This window comes from Prionailurus viverrinus, chromosome F2, assembly GCF_022837055.1.
Source record: "Prionailurus viverrinus isolate Anna chromosome F2, UM_Priviv_1.0, whole genome shotgun sequence".
Lineage (NCBI taxonomy): Eukaryota > Metazoa > Chordata > Mammalia > Carnivora > Felidae > Prionailurus > Prionailurus viverrinus.
The window spans coordinates 82,107,032-82,128,032 of record NC_062578.1 but is presented as its reverse complement, the minus strand read 5'-3'; the positions used below and the strand labels follow the sequence as shown (position 1 = coordinate 82,128,032).

At 63.8% G+C, this 21,001-nt stretch overlaps 1 protein-coding gene across 6 annotated transcripts in view; it reads left to right on the top strand.

Annotated features, from left to right (window-relative positions):
* Positions 1 to 267: 267 nt before the first annotated feature.
* The window catches only part of LOC125156053 (maestro heat-like repeat family member 5), a 31,067-nt gene continuing 10,333 nt past the window's right edge, over positions 268 to 21,001 (top strand). The window contains exons 1-23 of one of the 6 annotated variants that reach the window (XM_047841689.1): positions 268 to 286; positions 692 to 758; positions 4,198 to 4,238; positions 4,395 to 4,512; positions 6,419 to 6,567; positions 7,627 to 7,710; positions 8,648 to 8,764; positions 9,139 to 9,258; positions 9,815 to 9,964; positions 10,063 to 10,182; positions 10,300 to 10,376; positions 10,800 to 10,935; positions 14,598 to 14,693; positions 15,165 to 15,312; positions 15,682 to 15,817; positions 15,900 to 15,990; positions 17,208 to 17,357; positions 18,184 to 18,338; positions 18,888 to 18,959; positions 19,346 to 19,490; positions 19,817 to 20,001; positions 20,364 to 20,501; positions 20,686 to 20,797. In XM_047841689.1, coding sequence (XP_047697645.1) covers positions 4,221 to 4,238; positions 4,395 to 4,512; positions 6,419 to 6,567; positions 7,627 to 7,710; positions 8,648 to 8,764; positions 9,139 to 9,258; positions 9,815 to 9,964; positions 10,063 to 10,182; positions 10,300 to 10,376; positions 10,800 to 10,935; positions 14,598 to 14,693; positions 15,165 to 15,312; positions 15,682 to 15,817; positions 15,900 to 15,990; positions 17,208 to 17,357; positions 18,184 to 18,338; positions 18,888 to 18,959; positions 19,346 to 19,490; positions 19,817 to 20,001; positions 20,364 to 20,501; positions 20,686 to 20,797 — 2,517 coding nt within the window. In that variant the 5' untranslated portion in view covers positions 268 to 286; positions 692 to 758; positions 4,198 to 4,220. Of the gene's footprint in view, positions 287 to 647; positions 759 to 4,197; positions 4,239 to 4,394; positions 4,513 to 6,418; positions 6,568 to 7,626; positions 7,711 to 8,647; positions 8,765 to 9,138; positions 9,259 to 9,814; positions 9,965 to 10,062; positions 10,183 to 10,299; positions 10,377 to 10,799; positions 10,936 to 14,597; positions 14,694 to 15,164; positions 15,313 to 15,681; positions 15,818 to 15,895; positions 15,991 to 17,207; positions 17,358 to 18,183; positions 18,339 to 18,887; positions 18,960 to 19,345; positions 19,491 to 19,816; positions 20,002 to 20,363; positions 20,502 to 20,685; positions 20,798 to 21,001 lie in introns of those variants that run through there. The other 5 variants (XM_047841692.1, XM_047841693.1, XM_047841691.1 and 2 more) reach the window with 5 other exon arrangements.

Below are 21,001 nucleotides of genomic sequence, written 5' to 3'. Positions count from 1 at the left end.
TGCACCTGCTGGTGGGGCTGGGGGGGGGGGGGGTCCCGGGCGGAGGGCACGGCCGAGGCCCCCTGTGGCAGTTGCCAGGGAGGGGACCCCTGGTCTGTCCCGGCCAGAGGCTGCTTTCAGTCACTGAGCAGCCCTGGGGGATGGTGAGGTGGGTGGGCGGGTGGGGAGAGGATCCCTTGGGGAGCACTACCAGGGAGGGGCTCGGCTTCCCCCGGGGGCAGTGGGTGTGGCTGCACCTCCGAGTGCTCGTCAAGGAGAGGCCGTCACGGAACACGCCCGTGGGCAGGTGGGAGCAAGTCTGCACCCGTTTTATATTCTCGGGGCTTTTGGGGGCCTGGCCCCGGGCAGCACCCGGATGGTGGTGCCGGGGACACACGCCCCCGAGGGTCTTCAGGGTGCTGGCCAGAAGCAGGCAGGGGTCTCTCCAAAGACAGGCCCCTCGAGCGAGGCCTGACTGCCGCTTCCCGGCTGCGACAAGGCAGGGTGGGCACCGCCGTCTCGGGCCCGTCTGTCTGGGTCAGCGTCCAGGCTGGGGTCCCTCTCGGCCTCAGGAGCAAACCCGCGGCCACGCGCGCCCGGAAGGCCCTCAACTGCCCACGATGTCGGTTGGGGATGGAATTCTCAGGACAGGGTGGCTGTTTGGGAAACAGGGTCAGCCAGGGAAACGCGGTTTCTCGACCCACTTTCTCAGGAGACGTGTCCCCACTGAGCCCTGGGATCAGAGACTCGAAGACTCACGGAAGGAAGGCCGCCCGGAGGTATCCAGCCCGACTTGAGGCACAGCTGAGCCGCCCGTAAATGCACAGCTGGAGCCACACCCACAGGCCTTTCGAGATTTTTTGTTAATGTTTATTTCTTTTTGAGAGAGAGAGAGAGAGAGACAGAGAGACAGAGAGGCAGAGCAGGAGCAGGGGAGGGGCAGAGAGAGAGGGAGACACAGAATCCGAAGCAGGCTCCAGGCTCCGAGCTGTCAGCACAGAGCCCGACACGGGGCTCGAACTCACGAACCGCGAGATCGTGACCTGAGCCGAAGTCAGATGCTCAACCGACTGAGCCCCCCAGGTGCCCCCGCCACAGGCCTTTCTAGATGCCCCCCAGCACTCAGGGCACCACACTCACAATCACAGACGATTTTGACGGGGGCCTCCGGTCTGCATGACGTCCACGGGGCCCCTGCTGACCTCCAAACGGCCTTGGGGAAAGCCAGACACACAGCTGCTCCTGCCCCCCGCTGCGCGGTCTCCCCGGGTCACTGGAGGAAGGCCCTTCTGGGTCACCTCGGCCTGGCTTGGCTCCCGACCCCGTGAACCCATAAATGTCCTCCAAGTCTCCCCCAGGCTTTCTCGGAGAATAAACCCTTTGCCATCTGGTGGCGGCCTGTCAGGGCCTCTAGGGCTGGGTGACCTCGAGCTGTCACTGCCTCCCAGCGGCTCAGATGCCTGCAGGACGCTGCTGGTTTGTGCAGGGGCTGGGGATGGGCTGACGTCCTGCCCCCCTGTGAACCTCTCCCAACACCGGCCTCTCCCAGGCCTGAGCAGAGCCCCACCCTCGAGGCCGGGGCCTGACCCCTCCCTGTCTCCTCAGGGTCCCCGGACCTCGGAACACAGGTTGCAAAATGTTGCAAAGGGTACAGGAAACAGAATCCCCTGGAAGCCCGACACCCCGAGATGACTTTTGACTGTAAATTTGAGTCGTCGAATTTTTTTATTCCCTGTGGGCTCCTAAGCATTTCCCCACGTCGTTGAACAGTCTTTAGAAACCCGGCTTTTGATCACTGCCCCTCTTTCCTCTACTTTGGAACATAGCTTTTTAAATCCACGAAGCACCCTCGAGTAGGTAGATTTTTCATGCATTTCTCGTTTTCCAGAGATTAAATTCCCAGAAATGTGCACCTGTGTGCACTCTGGGGGTCTTAGCTGAGATTCCCTCTCTTGGGGGCTGTTATCTTTCACAACCTTTTCAACAGTCTTTACTCGTGAATGACATCTTTTACACGAGATTTCGTGGATTAGCCTGAAGCTCGTCTCTGGGTTGATTCCCAGCGTCCCCGAAGCGTGTGTTTAGCAAGGCAGGCTCCCCGTTGGGACCTCATGGCCCGGGGAGGGAGGCATAAAGGGAACCCTGGGGGGGAGTGGGTGGGGGCCAGAGCAGAGGGCCAACAGGTTAAGGGAGCACGGAGTGGAGGGGTATGCAGGCGACAGGGAAGGCGTGCTCCGGGCAAAAGTAGCTTGTGCCAAGGTACAGGTAGGGGTCTGAGTGTGGACCCTGGGGACCAGGCAGGGAGCAGCAGTTGACAGGGGCCTGGGGGCCTGGGGTGGTTCCTTCCTTTGAGAGCAGTGGGTAACTCGGAGGGTGGGTCACTGCACCTGGTGGTGGTGGCGGAAGAGGAAGGGCCCTGCAGGTGGGGGGCCATCCCTGTTGGGGGAGATCAGCCAGCAGCGGGGGAGCCCATGCTCTCCCCTCCCCCAGCTGCTTTCCTACCTAGCTGACCTCTGCCGTCTCTGGCCGAATCACTCTCTTTGGGATTTGATTACTTCGGGGCCCCTGAACATTACTTCCTGGGGTCCGCTGTCCCCTTCACGGACTTTGGGGTCTCACCTCACCCACTCCAGGAAGCCTCCCAGGCCTGCTCCCACTGTCACTGCCAACAACCTGGCCCCCACCCCAGGCTGGGAATGAGTGACAGTGGCCCTTGTCTCACCCATGGAAAGGGCTTTGGGGACCAGTTCAACCTGGGCTTCAACCTCCAGGAAGAGCTCTCTCCCCCAGACACCAACATCCTCCCGGCCGGAACCCATAGCCAGAGTGCAGGTCACAAGGGCCTTGGAGGAGGTGAGCGCCTGTGCATGGGGTGTTGAGGGCGCCCTCAGGAGTGTATCACCAAGAGTCAGGCGGGAGCAAAAGCGGGGCCTGCTGGGGTCAGGAAGGAGTCTCGGGGACCCTGGATGAGGGAGCAGCCAGCTCAGACCAGGGTGGGGAGGGAGGGGGCTGACGCGGGCCCTGAAGCGACAGGGTGCTGAGGGTCTGGGCGAACAGGGGGGTCAGATGTTGGGATCTGGGGTGCCGGCTGCAGGTGGCCCCGGGACGGAGGGCAGGGCTGGGCTGTGGCTGTCGGTAGTCACCTACTCCAGGCCTGTGCACAGGACACCGGACATGTGTCGAGTGAGGGAAGGAGGAGCGGGGGTACTCGGGAAGTACAGGAGGCTCCCCCGAGAGCCGACTGGCACCCCTGTTCCCTGGCGCCGTGCCGGTGGGTGTGAGAGCCCAGACGGACGGGGCCCCTGCCCCTGCTTGGGGAGAGGCTTTCTCTGGCTCACCCTCAGGAGCACCTGCTAGAGGGCATAGACTCACGGGTTCACCTGCCTTCACGTATTCCTGTACACACTGGGGACTTGGGGTGCAGACACCCCTGCCTCTGGTGGGGAGGGACCCAGAGCGGGGCCCCAGCTCTCCGGGAGACTGGAGCAGAGGCCGGGAAGAGAGACTTGGGCTCAGGAGATGCGCGAGGCTCCTTTTGGGGCCCAGGGAGAGAGGGGGCAGTGGGCGGAGGAGAGGACAGCTTTGGGGAGTCACCAGGAGTTAAGGTGGAGGTGGGAGGGGTCAAAGGGACGCCAGAGCCCTACTGTGGCTGATGGTCTTGGAGGCACTCTCTCCCGGAGGAGGAGCCCCCGGGCCAGGGTCCTGGGGGAGAGCACTTGCCGGGGGCCCAGCCCAGAGAGGGATGGCCCGGAGCCCAGGCTGGCAGCATCGGGGTCCCCTGGAGGCTTCTAAGAAATGCACATTCTGGCCTGTCCCGGGCCCTCTGAACCAGAGGGTGCCCTGGAAGCGGGCCCCTCGCCATCCCCTCATGCTGGGGAGCCTGGTGGAAGGGTGGGCGGGTGTGGACAGCCCAGGGAGACGTGACGGCAGAGGAGGGCCCCGGGCTGCCATGGGGCTGCAAGGCCGGTCAGAGCACATGACTCCTCCACGCAGGCCCAGGTCAGAGGGGGCGGTGGGTGCCTGGGCTCTGGTCCCCCTGCATCCTGGGAAAGCTCTGGTGAAGCTCCTTTGACCCTCCACGATGCCCCTGGGCTGTGGGTGTCTGGACAGTGGGAGGCCCGATTCGGGATGTGGAACCCGAGCCTCTGGGAAGGGGAGCCTGGGGCTGCTGAGGACCCGATGGCCTTGAATGTCAGCTCATCCTTCCTCCTTCCCTAGGTCCCCAGAGCTCACGGAGCTGCATGACTGAGGGGGCCCTGGTAGGTTGGGGTGACTGACTGGGGTAGGGTCCTGATAAGGTTGGGGTGACTGGGGTGGGGCCCTGGTATGGTTGGGGCAACTGAGGTGGGGGCCCCAGTGTGGTGTGGCCTCTCTTCGGCAAGTCTGACTGGTCCTGCCCTCTGTCCCCACCCCAGAACCTGCTCTCCAGGGAGGTGACGCTGTCCATGGTGGCCACACCCAGTGAGGGTTTCTCCTGTCCCCACTGGAGGTCCAACTGCCTGTCGCCCACAGGGGAACAGAAGCTGGATATTGGTGAGCAGGTGGGCTGGGGGCTGTGGGGATCGGGGGCCCAGTGGGCGGTCTCTGGACAACACTGTCCTGGTCCCCTCCAGGCTCGGAGCACGTCCCTTCCCCCGGCCGTTTGTTTCAGGTCACTTGGCTTCCATTTGCGAAGTGTCCGCTCTGTGCAGGGTGTGGGTGCAGAGCCAAGGGCGGCACGGAGGGTGCCGTGGTCTTGTGTCTGCCGGGTGCTGAGGGCCGCCTCCATGCACACCTGACAGAAACTTCTGGAAGGGCTTTGTCTCTGGAGTCTGACAAAGCAGGTGAGGCTTGCTCTGGAGGCCTTGTTCTCCCTGCCGGCCTGCAGCACCACGGAGGATCGCAGCCACCCAGGCCACCCCCAAGAAGAGACCAGGGTCCACAGCTGCTCGGGGGCAGGTCCGGGGGGGAAGGGCACTGCCTCTGTGCCACCGGCTTCCTGTGGCCCTGACAGGGAGGGGCAGGGTGGTCCCCCACCTGCTCTGGGGGCACAGGCCCCTCGAGAGTGCTGTAAACACGAGCATTTGTTGTTTATTTGTGGTTCTCGTGCTGGGCAAGTAATAGATTCCCAACAAGCTTTCAATGAATGAATGAATGAATGAATGAAACAGCAGATGGACCCAGACGGCAGCGGGTCAGCACCACAAGTGAGGCCACCTCACAAGCCGCCTTAAGCCTGGGCCCGGCGCTGGCTTCGAGCGGTGGGCCTGGCTGTGGGTGTCAGCCAGGGCTGGGGGGGTCCTGAAGTGGGGTGTGCGTGGGCCACCGGGCGATGCTGGCTCCTGGCCCGCGGTAGGGACCGGCAGTGCGGGACCCACCCTGCGGCTGACCCCAGGCCTGAGTTTGTTTCCACTCCCAGGGGGGCGCTGGCCTCGCACCCCCCACCCCCGCTTTCTCCTGATCAAAGCAGCACTGATCATTTCTGTAAACTGTGTTAGAGGATTTGGTTCTCAGAAGGCTCCCAGGCTGTGCCTCGTGAGCCGGGAAGCTGGTTGTCCGAGTGGCTCGGAACACGGTTTTGACGTACGCTCGAGAAAGGAGTGCTGTCATCTTTCAAAGAGGACGGGTCCCTGCGTCCACCCCCAGCGCTGGGACGGCGTCTCCACCCCTCGCTCCTCCGCACCTGTGCCTCGACAACCTGACGGGAAAGGTCCTGTCTCCTTGTCGTTTTTATTTGCTTTCCTTGTATCGCTGCTGAACGGCCTTCTCGTCTCTTTACTGGTCACCGGGGTCTCTTCTGGGCGCCTCTCCACCCCTTCCCTGCGGTGACTCAACGCTCTCCTGACCTAGAAGGGTCTGGAGCATCGATACTGGCCTTCTGTCATAGACGTCCCGTGTAGACGCCTCCTCAGTTTACCGTTCCGTGGGCTGTAACGATGCTTGGGCCCTAAGCCGACGTCGCTGACTCTAAAAGCGTTTTCCCTTTTGCCTCTTTGTGTCGTATTCAGAACCTCTACTCTGGGGTTTCCGGATAACAAAGCCGCGTGTGCTCGGCATGTTCACAGCTGCCATTCGGAAATTCAAGCTTCGTAACTGCCTGCTATTTATTTTGGTGTGAGAAGTAGGGCAGGGACGTAGGTTACTTTTTTACTCCAAACGATGAGCGACTCCTTTGGGACCGCGTTCTCCTGGGCTGGCGTTTTGTGCGTTCCCGTCACGAGGCGTGTTCTCTTCGCCTGGCTGGCTGGGCTCTGCGGGGGGCTGTGCCCTGGCACCCGGGGCGGCGTCTGCCCTCTGTGTTTTGCCTCCTGGCTGCGCTCACACCGGTTTCCCTGCAGACACGTTGTAAAGAAAGTCCTTTGGGCCCTGTGACCGAAGGGCCCGGCCGGAGCCAGAACCGGGGGGGTCTAGGCTTCCGTCTGGCACCCCCGGCACCAGACTGCTCTTCTGTCCTCTGCAGAGCACCTAGGCAGGGCGAGCACGAGCAAGCCCCCCAATGACGGACCCCTCTGGGAGGAAGCGCTCGTCGGCAAAATCAGGACCATGTCAGCCTTGCAGAAGAGCCAGGTGTTGGAGGCCATCCAGTGCCACATCCGGGAGCACACCCAGGTGGGACCCCAGGAACCCTGCTCGTCCGTGCGGGACGCTACCTTCTGCCACTCCAGGGCTCACAGGGGGTGAGCCCCGAGGCCCGCACTGCCGCTTGGCTCCCGCCGGCCTTGGCAGCCCCCGAAGCCCCTGACCTTCAGGGACGTGTGGCAGAAGGTGCCGGGATGTAGGAAGGTGTTGGGCCACAAGCGGAGGGGCAGGTGGGGCACAGAGGCCCTGCCAGCTGGTGCTCAGACGTTGCCACTGGGGCCTGGCGGCAGGTGCGGGCCAGGGAGCCACGTGGAGCCAGCCAGCCTGCCCCCGGCTCTAGGCCCCGGGGACTGGAGAGGACAGGGTGGTGTCTGATCCACCTCCGTGCCTGGGGACCTCCCAACCTGTGGGCCGCAGGAGGCTCCCCAGCTCAGGACTCCTGCCATCGTGGGGGGCCAGGCCCTGCTTTTCCCTGACGCCCCACACGCTCTGGCCTATTCAGCGTGAAGGCCTGAGCCACCACCGGCGGTGGCTGAGCTCCCAGGTCGGGTGGCCCCCCCCCCCCCGGCCCCTGTCCTCCACCTTCCTGCTGCAGAGTCTTCAGGGGTTCAGGGCCGACAGACAGAATTGAGTACTGAGGGACAGCAGCACGGACGTGTGCCTAGAGGGAGACGGGCTCTAAGCACACACACAGCTTGGCTTCGGGCCCCTGGAACCTGGCTGATGGCCAGGTTCCTGCTCTGCTTCAGAGCAGGGGAGGGAGGGACATCCGGCCAGTGGGAAGAGCCCGTGCAAAGGCCCTGAGGTCAGCAAGATGGCAGCATGAGAGGGCTGGGGGACACTGGCAGGGCCAGAGTGTCACGGGCTCCCCAGCCAGCTTAAGGGGTGCAGGGGTATCCCGCAGGTGGGGGGCTGCCAGGGACCAAGCAGAGGTGGGCACAGCCCTCTGGCAAATATCTCCTTACCCTTTGGGGGGTGGTTTGTCTTCTCTGCTCACCCACAGGTGCCCACCCTGAGTTTTCATCCCTGGGGTTTCCCAGCTTCCCCCGGAGGGTCGGGTGGGGCCTGAACACTGCGTTCCACCCACAGCTCATCAGGAAAGAGGTGCCCAACGCTGGCCTCCAGGAGCTCCTGGCGGCCTTGAACCTAGAACTCAGGCAGCCTTTGGAGAAGGTCAGTGCCTGGGGTGGGGCTTCCCGGGCTCTCCTACGTGTGCTCAGAGCCCCCGGGAGGCTGTGACTGCAGAGAGCCCGCGGCCGCTCAGGCCCCTTCCCCGCTTCCCAAGTGATTGTCGCCATCTGAAGCTCTGCGCACACGGATGATGCCGGGAAGGCACAAGGGGTGCTGTTGCAAGGGGACGGCGGCCTCGGGGCCACTTCGTGTTCACTGAGCCCTGGCTCCCAGCCGGCCAGGCCCTCTTCCGGGCCCCAGGGGCACGGCGGAGGCAAGGGCGGCAGGCTTACGCTCTAGTGAGGGAGCCACGCTCGACAGTGGGGTCATCGGTGACAATCAGGAGTGCACTCTGTTCAAGTTGTGTTGCCCGATGTAGAAACTACACATTTTCATCGGGAGAAAGATAAAGGGGAATTCTGGAAGACCCTGAACGCAGCCTCCTGCGCCCGCACGAAATGAGGCTGGGGGGCAGGGGGGCGCAGCTCTGCCCGGGACACCTGAGGTGGGCGGGAGGGGAGGTCCGCTGTGACTGGTCGGCCCTGCACAGGACGGCGCTCAGGCTCGGCTTGGGTGTGCCCGGGGCGGGGTGGGGGGGTGGGAACCGCGGGAGCCTCCGGGGAAACCGAGGCACCGCAGCCGACACGGCGTCTGGGTACCGCCCTGCAGGACCCACGAAACTTGGCGCTCAGGGTCTGGCGGCAGCCCCAGGCACGGTGAAGAAGCAGTTCAAGGTGGGCGGGGAGGGGGTGCTGCGGCGGCCCCCGCGCCTCCTGCGGCCTCAAGCAGACAGTGGGCGCAGCAGCCTGAGGCAGGAGCCGCGCGGCTCGGGAAGGTGCTCAGGACAAGCTCCGCGAATTCATTCGCCCCTCGCCCTGCGGTGGTGGCGCCCCTGCCCCCATGCCCCGTCCCACACCCGCCCCCTCCTCCCTCCCCCCAGACCTTCCTCTTCCACTTTTACGGGCTGATCCTCCGAGAGTGCTCCTGTGTGGACCTGGTGAGGAGGCACCTGGCCAGCCTCCTGGAGCTGTCCCACCAGTCATCCGGCCAGCGGGAGGTGGGTGGCAGCCCTCGGCACCCCCGCCCCTCCGCCCTGCCCCGCCCCCCGCGCGGAGGTCGCTGCTTGACGGCAGATGGACACCCCACCCTTCACGCCACGACCTGGTGGGGCTCCCGCGGCCCCCGGCGCTGTGCCGAGCGACAAGGGGCTGCGATGCGGGTGCCGCCTGGAGGTGACCTCGGGCACCTGTCCACGGCCGAGTCCTGGTTCCATCCCGCTCCGGCGGCCCCAGTGGGACACACGCCCTTCAGGGCAGGGGTGGGGCTCGCCCACCTTCCTTTGCGGGGGCCCCCGGGAGGGTGGGGAGGAGACGGCAGGCCGCGTCCAGCACTGCCGCGTGGGGACGAGCTCACGGCGTCTCTGGCCCACAGGGCATTGCCGTGGCCATCGGCATTGTGTCCTCCAGGCACATGCAGGAGGTGTGGGCCACGCTGGAGCACGTGGGCCGCACCAGGTTCCTGAGGACTGTCTTCACGTCCCCAGACAGCCAGGTAGAGAGGGCAGCGTGGGGGCAGCAGGGGCCAGAGGCCCGCATCGGTGCTGGCTTGCTCTGAGCCTCAGTTTGCTCGTTGGAAACGTGGGGGTGACCCCTGCCCTGCCCACCTTCCTGAGGGGCTGGTGTGTGGGTGTCAGACCTCCGTTCTTGCTGCGGCCCGGGAGTTTTGAGCCTTGTCCTTGGGGCCCCACACGGGATCCAGAGCCTCCGCTGGGTCTGACGGTCGGGAGCCGTGTGGGCTTGCCTTGATTTTCAGGTGGGGCGTGTGGCCCGGGTCCTGTGTGTCCACCTATGGTCCCGCCCTGGGGGTTGACGTGGAGCATCTGTGCTTTGCTAGTCCTGGGCACCCTGCTGGGAAGAGACATGAGCGACAGAGACCCCCGGACGAGAAGCAGTACCTCCAGCCAGAGGGCGGGGAGCCCGGGGCCCGGGGCCGCGGTCCTGAGGCGCACGCGGGGAGGGGCCCCCCCCCCCCCCCCCCCCCCCCCCCCCCCCCGCGGAGGGCGGCAGGTAGAGAGCCGATTCCCCAGTGGCCACCACTCTGTCCGCAGCAGCCGGAGCCGGACACGCACTGGAGATGGGCTGGCAGCACCTCCCTGCTCTGCTACGGGCAGATGGCCGCGCACGCCGGGGCGCAGATCCTGCCCTGGGTGGACAACATCGTGTCCAGGATGGTGTACTACTTCTCTTGCAGCCGCTACGTGAGCGCGGCCACGGCCGGGGCGGCGGGGGGTGTGGGGGCCGCGCGTCCTCTGACTGGGGCCGGCCCACTGACCCTCCCCGGACTCCACACGGACAGGACAACATCCTCAAGACCAGCTTCCTTTCGGCCACCATCATGCTTTTGAAGGCTCTCAGGCAGAACAGCACCCCGAGCTACAAATTCTCTCAGATCCCAGAGCTCATCCAGTGCCTCCTGGTGAGCGATGCCTGCGGGGGCTCCCGGGGGCTCCCAGGGCCGCCAGCGGGACCAGGAGGCTGAAATGACCGGGCACTCTGACTCCACCCCCCCTTTCCCCCCCCACCCCCCGCCCAGTGCATCCTTCAGAAGGAGCCCAACTTCCTGACCACCCTCTTCCGGGAGAAGATCATATTGATCATTGTGGGACTGAGGTAACTCTCCTTGGGGTCCAGAATGAAGATAGGCCAAGTCATTGCGTGGGGGTGGGGGTCCACATGTGAGGAGACGGATGTGAATAAGGGACCAGGAACACGGGGCTGGCCCTGCTGAGGCCACGCTCCGTCAGCCTCGTCTCCTATCCAAGACAGGTCGTTAATGTTGACACAGACCGATCCCCAACCTGGTCACACACCAAACCCAGGCCTCAGTCACAACCTGAGCCTGACCCTGGGCCACACGCTGAACCTCGACCTTGACCCCGGTCACATTCTGGGCCCTGATCCTGGTGACACCCACTCGTAAATCTTAAGTTGTGTAGGCCTCTCCCCGCTGGGAATCCATTTCAGCCTGGTGTCTCATTCCTGAACCGTGGGCTCTTGTGAAAACGTCCAGAATCTTCCCCGTGTTTCTTCCAGCAACCTGCGGCCCGGTCTCAAACCCATGGTCAAGTCCCAGATCCTGCAGACCTGCCTGCAGAGCCTGTACACGCTCCCACCCACGGAGACGCTCAGGAGCAGTTTACCTCCATTGGACGTGGCCCCGGACGTCACGGTGACTGCCTGTTCCCGTCTCTGGGTGCTGGGTTCCGGGTGCCGGGCCGGCCTGCCAAGCCCCGGCCGTGTGTGTGAGCGAGGGGAGCACCGGAGAGAGCTCGCCCGGCCAGGGTTTCTTCCCGGCTTCGCCACAGGCTGGTCTTGACCTTGGAGCCCGAGTCTTGAGTTCTGCCCTCAAGTGGGGCTCTGGTCTCCATGCCGCCCCCTGAGGTGCTGTGATTCAGATGGGACAAGGAAGTGACAGCATTCCGCAGATGTGTGCCGCTTCCGGCCGCCTATTCAGCAGCTTCTGCTGCCTGAACAGGGCTAGCGTTTCTTCCTCGGGTGGGGCAGACAGAGCAGCTGGGATCCCCACCACCGGCAGGCCCAGCGTGGGGTCTCCTCCCAAGACCCTGCTCCCTACCTGGAACCCCCCGGTGGGCAGGGACACACACATGCACCCACATGCCACCAGCCAAGCTCCTGGGAATCCCTGGTCAGCAAGAAACAGCAGGTCGGCGTGGACTCGAGCCACGGCAGGGACCTGAGCTGTGCCCAGGCTGGGCTCCCAGGGAGCAGACTGTGGGCCCAGAGTTGGGGGTACACTCTCAGGAGAGGCCCGGTGGGGAGCTGAGAGGGTGGGGTGGGGTCACAGGAGAAGCATACCCTGGTGCGGCTCAGGGAGGGCTCAGCCGATCCCCTGGGAAGCTCTGGTACCGAGGGAGCTCAATCGTGACATCGGCCGGCCCATCGCTGGCCTGTGGACAGCCCGCTTCGAGGGAGCGTGAGCTTGGAGGTCAAGTCCTGAGCGTCCAGCAGCCGGGAGTGGGTGCCTGGCCCCCGAGTCTAACATCTAATTGGAGCCCTGTCCCAGGAGGGAGGGGCCAGGGCACCAGAGGGGAGGCCACGGGTCGTGACACGTGACACGGGCGGGAGCTGGGTCTGGGTGACAGATTTAACAACCGAAGTGTCACTGCCACGCAAAACGTGGCACTTTTCCAAGTGTATGGTTCTACATGTTTTGACCTGGATTTGTGAAACTATCCTCAAAGCCAAGATGAACACGTTTATCACCCCCAGAGCCTCCGTGTGCCACCACGGGACTCCTCCTTGCTATTGTCATCATAGTTGGTATCTCCTAGAATTTCACCAAGTGGGATTATGGGGGTTCTGCTTAGCTTTGCCTGGACGCTTCCCGATCAGACAACCTGGAGATTCGTCTACACTGCAGCCTGTACAGATGGCTCATTCCTGGTTCCTGTGGCACGGTATCTGACTTTTCGGATGCCCACCGGGTGTTGATGTGCTCGCCGCACGAGGGGCACTGTGTTATCTCCAGCCTCGCACTGCTAGTCAGGCTGCTGTGCACATTTGTGTGTGGGTCTCTCTACAGACCTGATTCTGTTTTTTGGGTAAACACCCAGGACCAGACGTCTGGGCCATAAGGCAGGTGTGCGTCTAACTTGCCAAACTGCCTTCTAACCGGCTGTGCTGATTTGACTGCCAGCAGCAGGGTCGAGAGCCCTGTTCCTCCCACATCCTCATCAACACACGGTGTAGTCGGTCGTAAACGCTGGCCATTCTCCTGGGTGTGCAGCGGTGAGTGGTGGTTTCAGTGTTCGTGTCTCTACTGAGAGGAGCATCCCCTCGTGTGCTTTTGACCATCTTTGTATCTTTTTTTGGTGAGCTGTCTGTTCAAATCTTATGCCTCATTAAAAAAAAATTTTTTTAATGTTTATTTTTGAGAGAGAGAGCACGAGTGGGGAGGGGCAGAGAGAGAGGGAGACACAGAATCCCAAGTAGGCTCCGAGCTGTCAGCACAGAGCCCGACGCGGGGCTCAAACCCACGGACGCAGGATCGTGACCTGAGCCGAAGTCGGACGCTTAACCGACTGAGCCACCCAGGTGCCCCTCTCATGTCCAATTTTTAAGTTGCATTATTTATTAGTTTCTAGAGTCCCTTTTAGAGTTCTATGGGGGTCCTTTATCACCCAGGTGGTCTGAACATATTTTCTCCCGGTCTCCAGGCTTTCTTTTTGTCTTAATGGTCTTTTCTGAAGAGCGGAAGCTCTCGATTTTGAGGTTGTTCAATGTATCTGTTCTTTCCTTCGTGGGTTGTGATATTGCTGTTGCATCCAGGAATTCTTTCCTTAAGCCAAGGTCACAAGGATTCTTCTCTGCTTTCTTCTGGAAGTTTTACGGTCTTAGGTTTCACACTGAGGTCCGTGACAGTTTCTGAGCCAACTCTTATCTGCTGTAAGGAACGGCCTGAAGCTTAGCTCGTTGAGCATATACGGACACCTTGGTTGTTCAGGACCCATCCGGGTCCCAAGTTCGCCTCTGTCGAAAGCCAGCTGACTGCGTGTCTGTCTCCGTTTCTGCCTGTTTATTCTGTTCTGATCCGTGTCTGCCGATGCCACATGGTGTTGGTCCTGGTAGCTCCACAGGAAGGGGTGAAGGCCCCCAACTTGGGTCATCTTCTTCAAAGCTGTTTTCTGCTCTCCCGGCTTCTGTGCACCTCTGCGCGAGTCACAGAATGAGTGGCTCAACCTCGAGTGAATGGCACCCTGGGGTTTCGACTGGACTTGCACCCAATCTACAGACCGACTTGGGGAAGACCGACACGTTAACACCGGTTTGTGTGGCGAGCTGGGCGCTGGCGCACCTCTCCGTTTAATTAGGTCGTCTTCAAACCCCCCAGCAGCGTTGGCCGGTTTTCCGTGTGCTCGCCTCGGACGTCTTTTGTCAGAGCCTTTCCTCTCTCTATTTTCTTCTGATATTGCCGATGACATTTAAATGTTTAGCTTTCAGTTGCTCGTTGCTGGTTTATAGGAGCACAATTGACTTTTATCGTATGTTGACTTTGTTCCCGAAACCCCGCTAAACCGCGTGTTAGCTTTTCAGAGCCTTCTGTAGATTCCACAGGGTTTTATACGTGACTTATGCGAACAGTCTCCTTTCTTGTCAACGGGGATGGTGCTGTGCTGTCACCCTCCTACCCCACCGCCCTTGCCAGGACCCGCCAGTGGTGGGAACAGACACCACGTTGTTCCTGATGTGATCAGGAACGCATCTGTCTTCGCCATCGAGTCTGCCGTTGCCGTGGCTTGCTGTGGGTGCTCTGATGCTCTTAGTTAGGTGGAGAAAGTTCTCTGCTAGTCCTGCTTTTCGGACAGTGCTCATCAGGATGGATGTTGGATTTTGCCCACTGCTTTTGCTGGGTCTATGCAGATGATCAATTTTGATATGCTGTTTTCATTTTCACTCAGTTCAACGTACTTCCCGGTTTCGGCTTCAGTGCTGGGGGAATACGCCCAGGGGCGCCATCTGAGGAGCCCTGGGCTGGGCAGCGTGCCCACAGCAGCATCGGGAGCTCACTGAACTCTGCCCCCGTTCTGGGAAATTAGGGGCAGATTCAACACCCTCAGCGGTTAGGACCTGAGGCCCGGCAGCCGGGAGGGCACTGTGTGTCCCCACCAGGGACCGAGTGGGGACCGGACCTGGAGTGGACATTATGATCATTTCCGCAGGCCCGCAGGGCAGGGTGACTGAGCCCTCACGGGGGCGAGTCCCAGGGCACCAGGGGAGAGATGGGCGAGGGTGTCGGCCAGGGAGGGCCACGGTGCTGGCGGGTGCCCCCCCCCCCCCCGGGGAGTGACACCAGGCCACCGGCCCCGCCAGGCACTGTACCGGAAGTCGATGCAGGCATTGGACCTGCTGCTGCAGAGCCTCATCTCCGAGAACAAGAGTGTGGACGAGCTATGCTTCATCCTGCAGGTGGGGCTTGGGCTGGCGGGGGGCACACGACTGGGGCTCTGCCCACCCGGGGTGCGTCCCTCGGACACGAAGGCGGCCAGGTCGGCAGGTGTGCCCCACGCCGCTGACCCGGGGGCTCTCGGCAAGGCAGGGGCGGGCGTTTCAGAAGAGCCGAGGGCCCTGCGAGGAGAAGGTGACCCTGGCTCATCTCCGGGCACCGCCGTGGGCGGGGAGGAAGTCCCGGGGATGGTCTGCGGGCTCCCGCACAGCCGTGCAGATGTAGGCCCTCAAACACCCTGGCTTCCCTCTGGGCCCAGACCCGGCCTCGCCCCGGGGAGCTGAGCCGGTGGCCGGGCACGGACGGGCGAGCCATCTGGTGGGCACGCCCGGCTGCGGCCGGCCCGCCATCGCTCCGCGTCCCAGCGGCCACGTCCGGGAGGGGAGGGTGGGTCCTGCGCTGAGCCGGCCTCGGGCTCTCCTCTCCCATCGCAGCACATGGAGCCGTGGCTGAAGTCAGACAGCAGCCACGAGCGCCAGCGGGCGGTGCAGACCATCTTCCTGTTCCTCAAGTACGTGGTGGACTACGTGGGGCTCACTGTGAGTCGCCTCGCCCGGCACCCTCGGGAGGGCAGCCAGGAAGGTGGGCCTGAGCCCAGAGAGGGGCCGGGAGCCCCCATGGCGCGGCTGCTTCCGTGCTGGGCACCCCGGCCCTCGCTCCTGATTCTCGCGGCCGTATTCACGGAGCGTCTCGGCTGCTAGGCACGGGGCTGGGGGGCGAGACGCAGGCCCTGGGGTGCCCCCGGTCCCGGGGCAGGGGTCAGAGTTCAAAGGGGGCGGTGGGGGGAGCTCGATGGCCAGGCCGCCTCAGAGCAAAGACCTGAAGGAAGCGGGGAAGGGAGACCGGGTGGCGGGGGAGGCGGTCCCGCCGTGGGACGAGGGCCTGGGGGCGCCCTGCCCACGAGACACCTGGCGGCCGGGCCTGGCCTCGCTCACTGCCCGCCCCTCCCAGGAGGAGGCCACCCCCTCCATGCTGGGCCACCAGATAGGCCTGCTCATGCTGCTGTGGAGGGACAAGGAGCCCGTCACCCAGAGCCACGCCCACCAGTGCGTGTACCTCCTCCTGCAGCTGCTGACCCAGCAGAAGGGTGAGCTGGGAGCCCCCCACCTCCGGGGCGCTGGCCGCTTGGCCGCCCCAGGCCCCCTGACTCGGTGCCCCTCGCCAGGCAGCACGTCGGAGTTCACGTATTTGAATAAAATGAAGAACTTTGAAGCAAATGCCAGGAGGAAATCAGAAATGAAGTTCTACGACCTGGTAAAGGTGGGGCCCGAGCTGCACGCAGCCCCAAGCTGTCCAGGAGTGGGGGCCTCTCCGGCCTCCACCTCCCTGCCCATTCTGCAACCTGCGCAGGGGAGCTGGGGGGCGGGTCAGGCGTAGCCGGGACGTGGACGCTCTCTTGCAGGGAAAGCACCCCATCACTCTGCCCCTTGAAATCTCGGCCTGCACCCTCCCGCCGGTGACTTGGAGGTGCGGCAGGGCCCCTCTGGAGCCCGGTCCTGAGGTTCTTGCTGACCTCTCCCTTCTCGGCCCCCACTCCTCTTGCGGCCTCACCCCTGGGGCCCCTCACTAGGGCGACAGCTGGGTTTGCCTGAGGCTGTCCCGCGCTCACTACTCGTGCGCAGTCCCGGGCAGGCAGCATGCTGTCTGTCTCCCTTGTCCATCGCCTCTGCCCTCCCTCCCTGTGTGTGTCCTTCCCGGGCCGGCCCTCCCCTCAAGACAAACGGGGCATCAAAGCTTTGGGTTTGAGTCCAAGCTCTGCCTCCAACTGCGGGGCGGTCATTCAACCCTTCCATGCCTCAGTTTCCCCACCTTCCAAGTGAGAGTCCCTGAATCTGACCCCCTGCCTGCTCTCAGGACAGGCTGGGACAGGAGCATCAAGCCCTCAACGCCTCCGTGCAGAGGGTCGTCCCCTGGGAACCCCTCCTAGGGAGCCAGCCGCTTAGAAGCCTGTGGTCCTGGTGGGTTCCCTAGAAACAGAGCCTGGGACAGGAATTTCAGTGCAGTTTAGGGGACAGAGACTCACGCTCAGGAGGAAGGAGGAAGGGAAGCAAGCTGGGGATGGGAGCAGCCAAGAGGGGGGTGGTCTGTCTGAGCCAGGGGAGTGTGACAGCTTAAAGTGTCCCCCACCTCGAGGCAGGGGCTGGACCCTGTACCCCGAGTCAGTGACTGGCTGCGGGCTGAAGGGTGGGGGGGCACCTGACTGCCTGGACACGACTGCTTGCTCCCACCATCCCCAGAGTGATCCTTCAGCCCTCGGCGGCCACACCTCCCACCACGGAGGCAGGAGGGGCGGGGCCCCAGCAGCCTGGTGCGGGGGAGGGGACAAGTCTGCTCGCCTGGCATTTTTTCCACCTCTGGGTACGAGGAGCGCCCCCACGCCGGCCCTGTCTCCAGCCCCGACGCAGGAGGGGCTGGAGGGCTGAGGACCACCAGGGAGGGTGCCGCCTCGGCCTCTCACCGCAGCCCCCCCGGCCCAGGTGCTGGATGGGAACCTGACCGTGGCCCAGCACACGCAGCTCGTCCTCACTCTCCTGCGAGGGCTCTGCAGCCACAACCACCTGCGCTGTGACCTGGCCTCACAGTTGCTCCTGATGATCGTCGAGGACCACAGCATCAAGGCAGAGCAGGTGGGCGCTGAGCCCCGGCTGCGGGCCACCTTCTGCGGACCTCCCCATGGGAGTCGGGGGACCCGCTAAGGAAGGACTGGGGTGGGGGGGGCGGGCTGGCCCTGCGTCCAGGGCTGCCCGTGTGCACGCGGACGCACCCGTGTCTGTGCACACACGTCTTCACAGAGAGCGCCCGGGGCTGGAGGCCGTGGGTCCCGAGCTCAGTCCTAGCCATCCGCAGTCCACGGCCCGCCTCCCGCTCCCTGAAATAGCACAGCCCTGTTAGCAGGGCTGAGACCCAGCGATGCCCCAGGGCCCCTGGTTCACCCCTCCCGGCCGGTCGGGACCCTCAAGGTCCCAGGGCCCTGACAGCAACACCCTGCCTTGTTCATTCAACCTTACTCAGGAGAGAAAAATTCCCTGCCCCCACCCCCTCCCCCACCTCCCTGGGGAGTGGGGCAAGGGGGCGTGGCCAACCTAGTTCACAGCCCACACAGACAGAACGTCTCTCAGGGGCTGCCGGGCCCATCAACCCTCCTGGACGCTCGGGGTTGATCCTCACGTTTTCACAGGCACACAGGGAGATGGGGTGAGGCCGCGGGGACGGCGGGGCCACACCAGCTGTGAGCCACGGTGCCGCTTCCACCGCCGACCCCACCGGGTCCTGTACGTGTCCAGATGCCTCATCGTGGGGCAGGGATCACGTAGCGGTCAGGCTACTGGCCGAAGGCTGACGAGGCCATCAGGCTGCCTCATGGGGGAGGCAGACCCCGGCCCCAGCAGGGGACGGAGGCGGAAGCTCGGGGTGGCTCTGACGCCCTGTCCCGGTCTGCCCGTCCCTGCTCAGGTGGCTGAGATCCTGCAGGGTTTGTTCCAGGAGCTGCCCTCTATCATCTTTAAGAACGCCCTGCAGACCGTGATGCAGGCCGTGTCAGTGTTGGGGACTCAGCACACCCAGGAGACAGTCGAGGTGATACTGTCCCTGTGTCACCCCTCTGAGAGGTATGGCACCGGCACCCACGACCCAGAGGTGAACACCCGTCCTTCCTCCATGGTCTGCCCTCCCAGGCCACAGAATCCCTGGCCAGGCAGCGGCATGCACGACACTGGCCCTTCCAGTGAGAGAGACTCCACTCTCCTTCCCAGACTCCCGAACCACGGCCAGGGGGTCCCCGGAGGTGTTCTAGGCTGAGGGGTTAAGGTGGAGGCTCCATCAGTCCCCGGAGGGGGCTTTCGGCATGGGAGCGTCCCTCAGACCGGGAGAACCCCGAGAGACCAGCTGGCAGAGGGGCTGGAGGTCAGCTGGCCCCCAAACAGCCCCCTCCAGCTGCCCAGGGCCCCAGCACACACACGGGCCCCCTGCCCTTCCGGGGCCAATACTGGGTTTCCAGGCTGCACCGTGTGGACGTCATGAGCTCCAGCACCGTGATGCTGGGCCTGGCCTGTGAGTAGAGACCCCGTTCTAAGCAGCCTGAATGGTGTGTGTGTGTGTGTGTGTGTGTGTGTCCCCTGAAGTCTGAGGGCCACTGGAGCACCAGGGTGTCTCCACAGCGTCTCAGGGAGCACCGGCTTGTCACAGGCCCACAGCACCTTGGACAGGGAACAGAGTTCTGGGGGATGCAGGTCTGTGAGCCCCACACGCCCCCCACCCCGCCCCAGGGAGACACGCCCAGTGCAGACCCACTTTGCCCGCTTTGCCTGAGGGGTGAGCCCCCACCCCCACAAGCTGGGGGTAGGACGGGGCTCTGTTTGGGGTCACGTGGCAAAGGAGTGCGGCAAAGCGGGAATCAGCACCGACATCAGGGAAAGCTAGCCTGTCCTGTGCTCGGGGCTTCGAGTGGGGGCCCCATCCGGATACAGCCTCCTGGACCCCGCGGATGGAAGGGCTCACTGTCCCTGGGGGGCTGGGCCATCTCAGGCCATCCTGCTGTCCCGAGGGTCACGTCCCGCCCACCCCTCCACCTTGCATGGCCAGCCACCTGCAGGCACTGGGCCCCCTGCCTCCCCAGACAGGTCATACCCCTGTGGAAGGCCCTAGCCAGCAACACCCAGCTGGCCCGCAAGGTCCTCACCCTGCTCTACGTGAAGCTGAGGCTGCGACCCCCCAAAGAGCTCATCAGGTTCACCCAGCAGGCGGAGCTCATCTCCCTGCTGGTGAGCAGGACCCCGCCCCCCATGTCCCCACCCGGCCCCCCCCGCCCCCACGACCGCGCTGTCATCCAGGGGCCCTGTGGGATGCCTGGCTGAGCCGGCAGGCAGAGGGTCTCGGCAAGAGTAGCCGAGGCCTCTCGACTGCTGAGTGGTCAGCAGAGCGGGGCCAGCGTCCCCGGGAGTGTCCCGGCCCGAGGCAGGCACAGGCGACAGGGGCCTGGGCCTGGGGGGGGGGGGGGCGCCCGTGCTTGTGGCTCCCCACTCCTCTGCTCACTGGAGCCGGCCCTGGAGAGTCGCCCATCTGAGTTCTGCTCTGTCGCCCACCGCAGGCCCTGGGTACCATTTATGAGCTCCTGTACACCCGGGAGTACAAGGCCACGGTGCGCTGGGCCTTCGCAGGGGTCCTCGTGGGCTTGCTCACGCAGCTCCGTTACCTGTTTGAGCTGGATGTGGTGGACGGCATCTCAGACTACCAGGAGGATGTCCTAGACAGGAAGCCCCTCAGCCCCTGCAGGTGACATCTGTGATGGGCCTCGGCGCCCAGCCCCCTGGGGAACCCCAACCGTGCCCTCTTTCGGGTTCCTTCCACATACCCACGGAACCCCTGGCGGGCACCAGGCCCTGGGCTCAGGGCTAGGGACCCGGAAAGGAATGCACTCTGGCCCCACCTGGAGGCTTTCGGTCCCGAGTAGGGAGCAGGGGGCACAGCCACCAAAAGCCAGCGGGAGTGAGAATCCTGGGGCAGAGCAGGCTTAGAAGGTGACAGCTCACCGGGGCCCAGATGGGAGAGGAGGTCGCCGATGACCTTACGGTCCAGGCAGACAGCCCAGCCCCGAGCCCCGACTCACCTCTCCTCACACCCCCACCTGCCCCTAGGACATGCCTGGAGGCCCTGAAGGGTCTCTTCTGGACCACCAACTACTGGGAGGTGTTTGCCTACCTCAAGCTGCTGAGAGGCTGGGAGCTCTTTGAGCACATGGAAACCTACACCGAGGGGGTGACCCTCTTGGCTAGGTGCGCACAGCCTGGGGGGGCGGTGCTGGCCCCAGAGAGCATTCCTCACGGGAAGGCTACACCCCATATTGGGAGCTGGGCTCCAGACTCAGTTGCCTGGGCCATCTCCCCGAGTGAGCAGGGGGTTATGGGGGCCAAGGATGGAGACCTCAGGGCCCCCGTGCCTGCCTCTCTCATCTGACAGGGCCATGGCCCACTATGACTGTGAGGTCAAGGCCGTCTTGGGACAGGCGGTCATCTCCCTGAAGAGCTCTGAGGAGCGGGACAACATCGTGGCCATCCTCATCATCACGGAGGTCAGCCCCTCCTCGGTCCCGCCCTGCCCCTGCCCCTGCCCCTCACCAGCGTCCTCGGGCCCTTCGGAAGCTCAGAGAATTGGACTTCCGCTCCAACCCTCCCACGTAAAGGTATCCTAACTTCTGCCTTCCGTGTCAGACCTGCTTGCTCTCTGGAAGTGCTTCCTTACGTCTAACCCCACTATCTCATGCTGTGCCACAGGC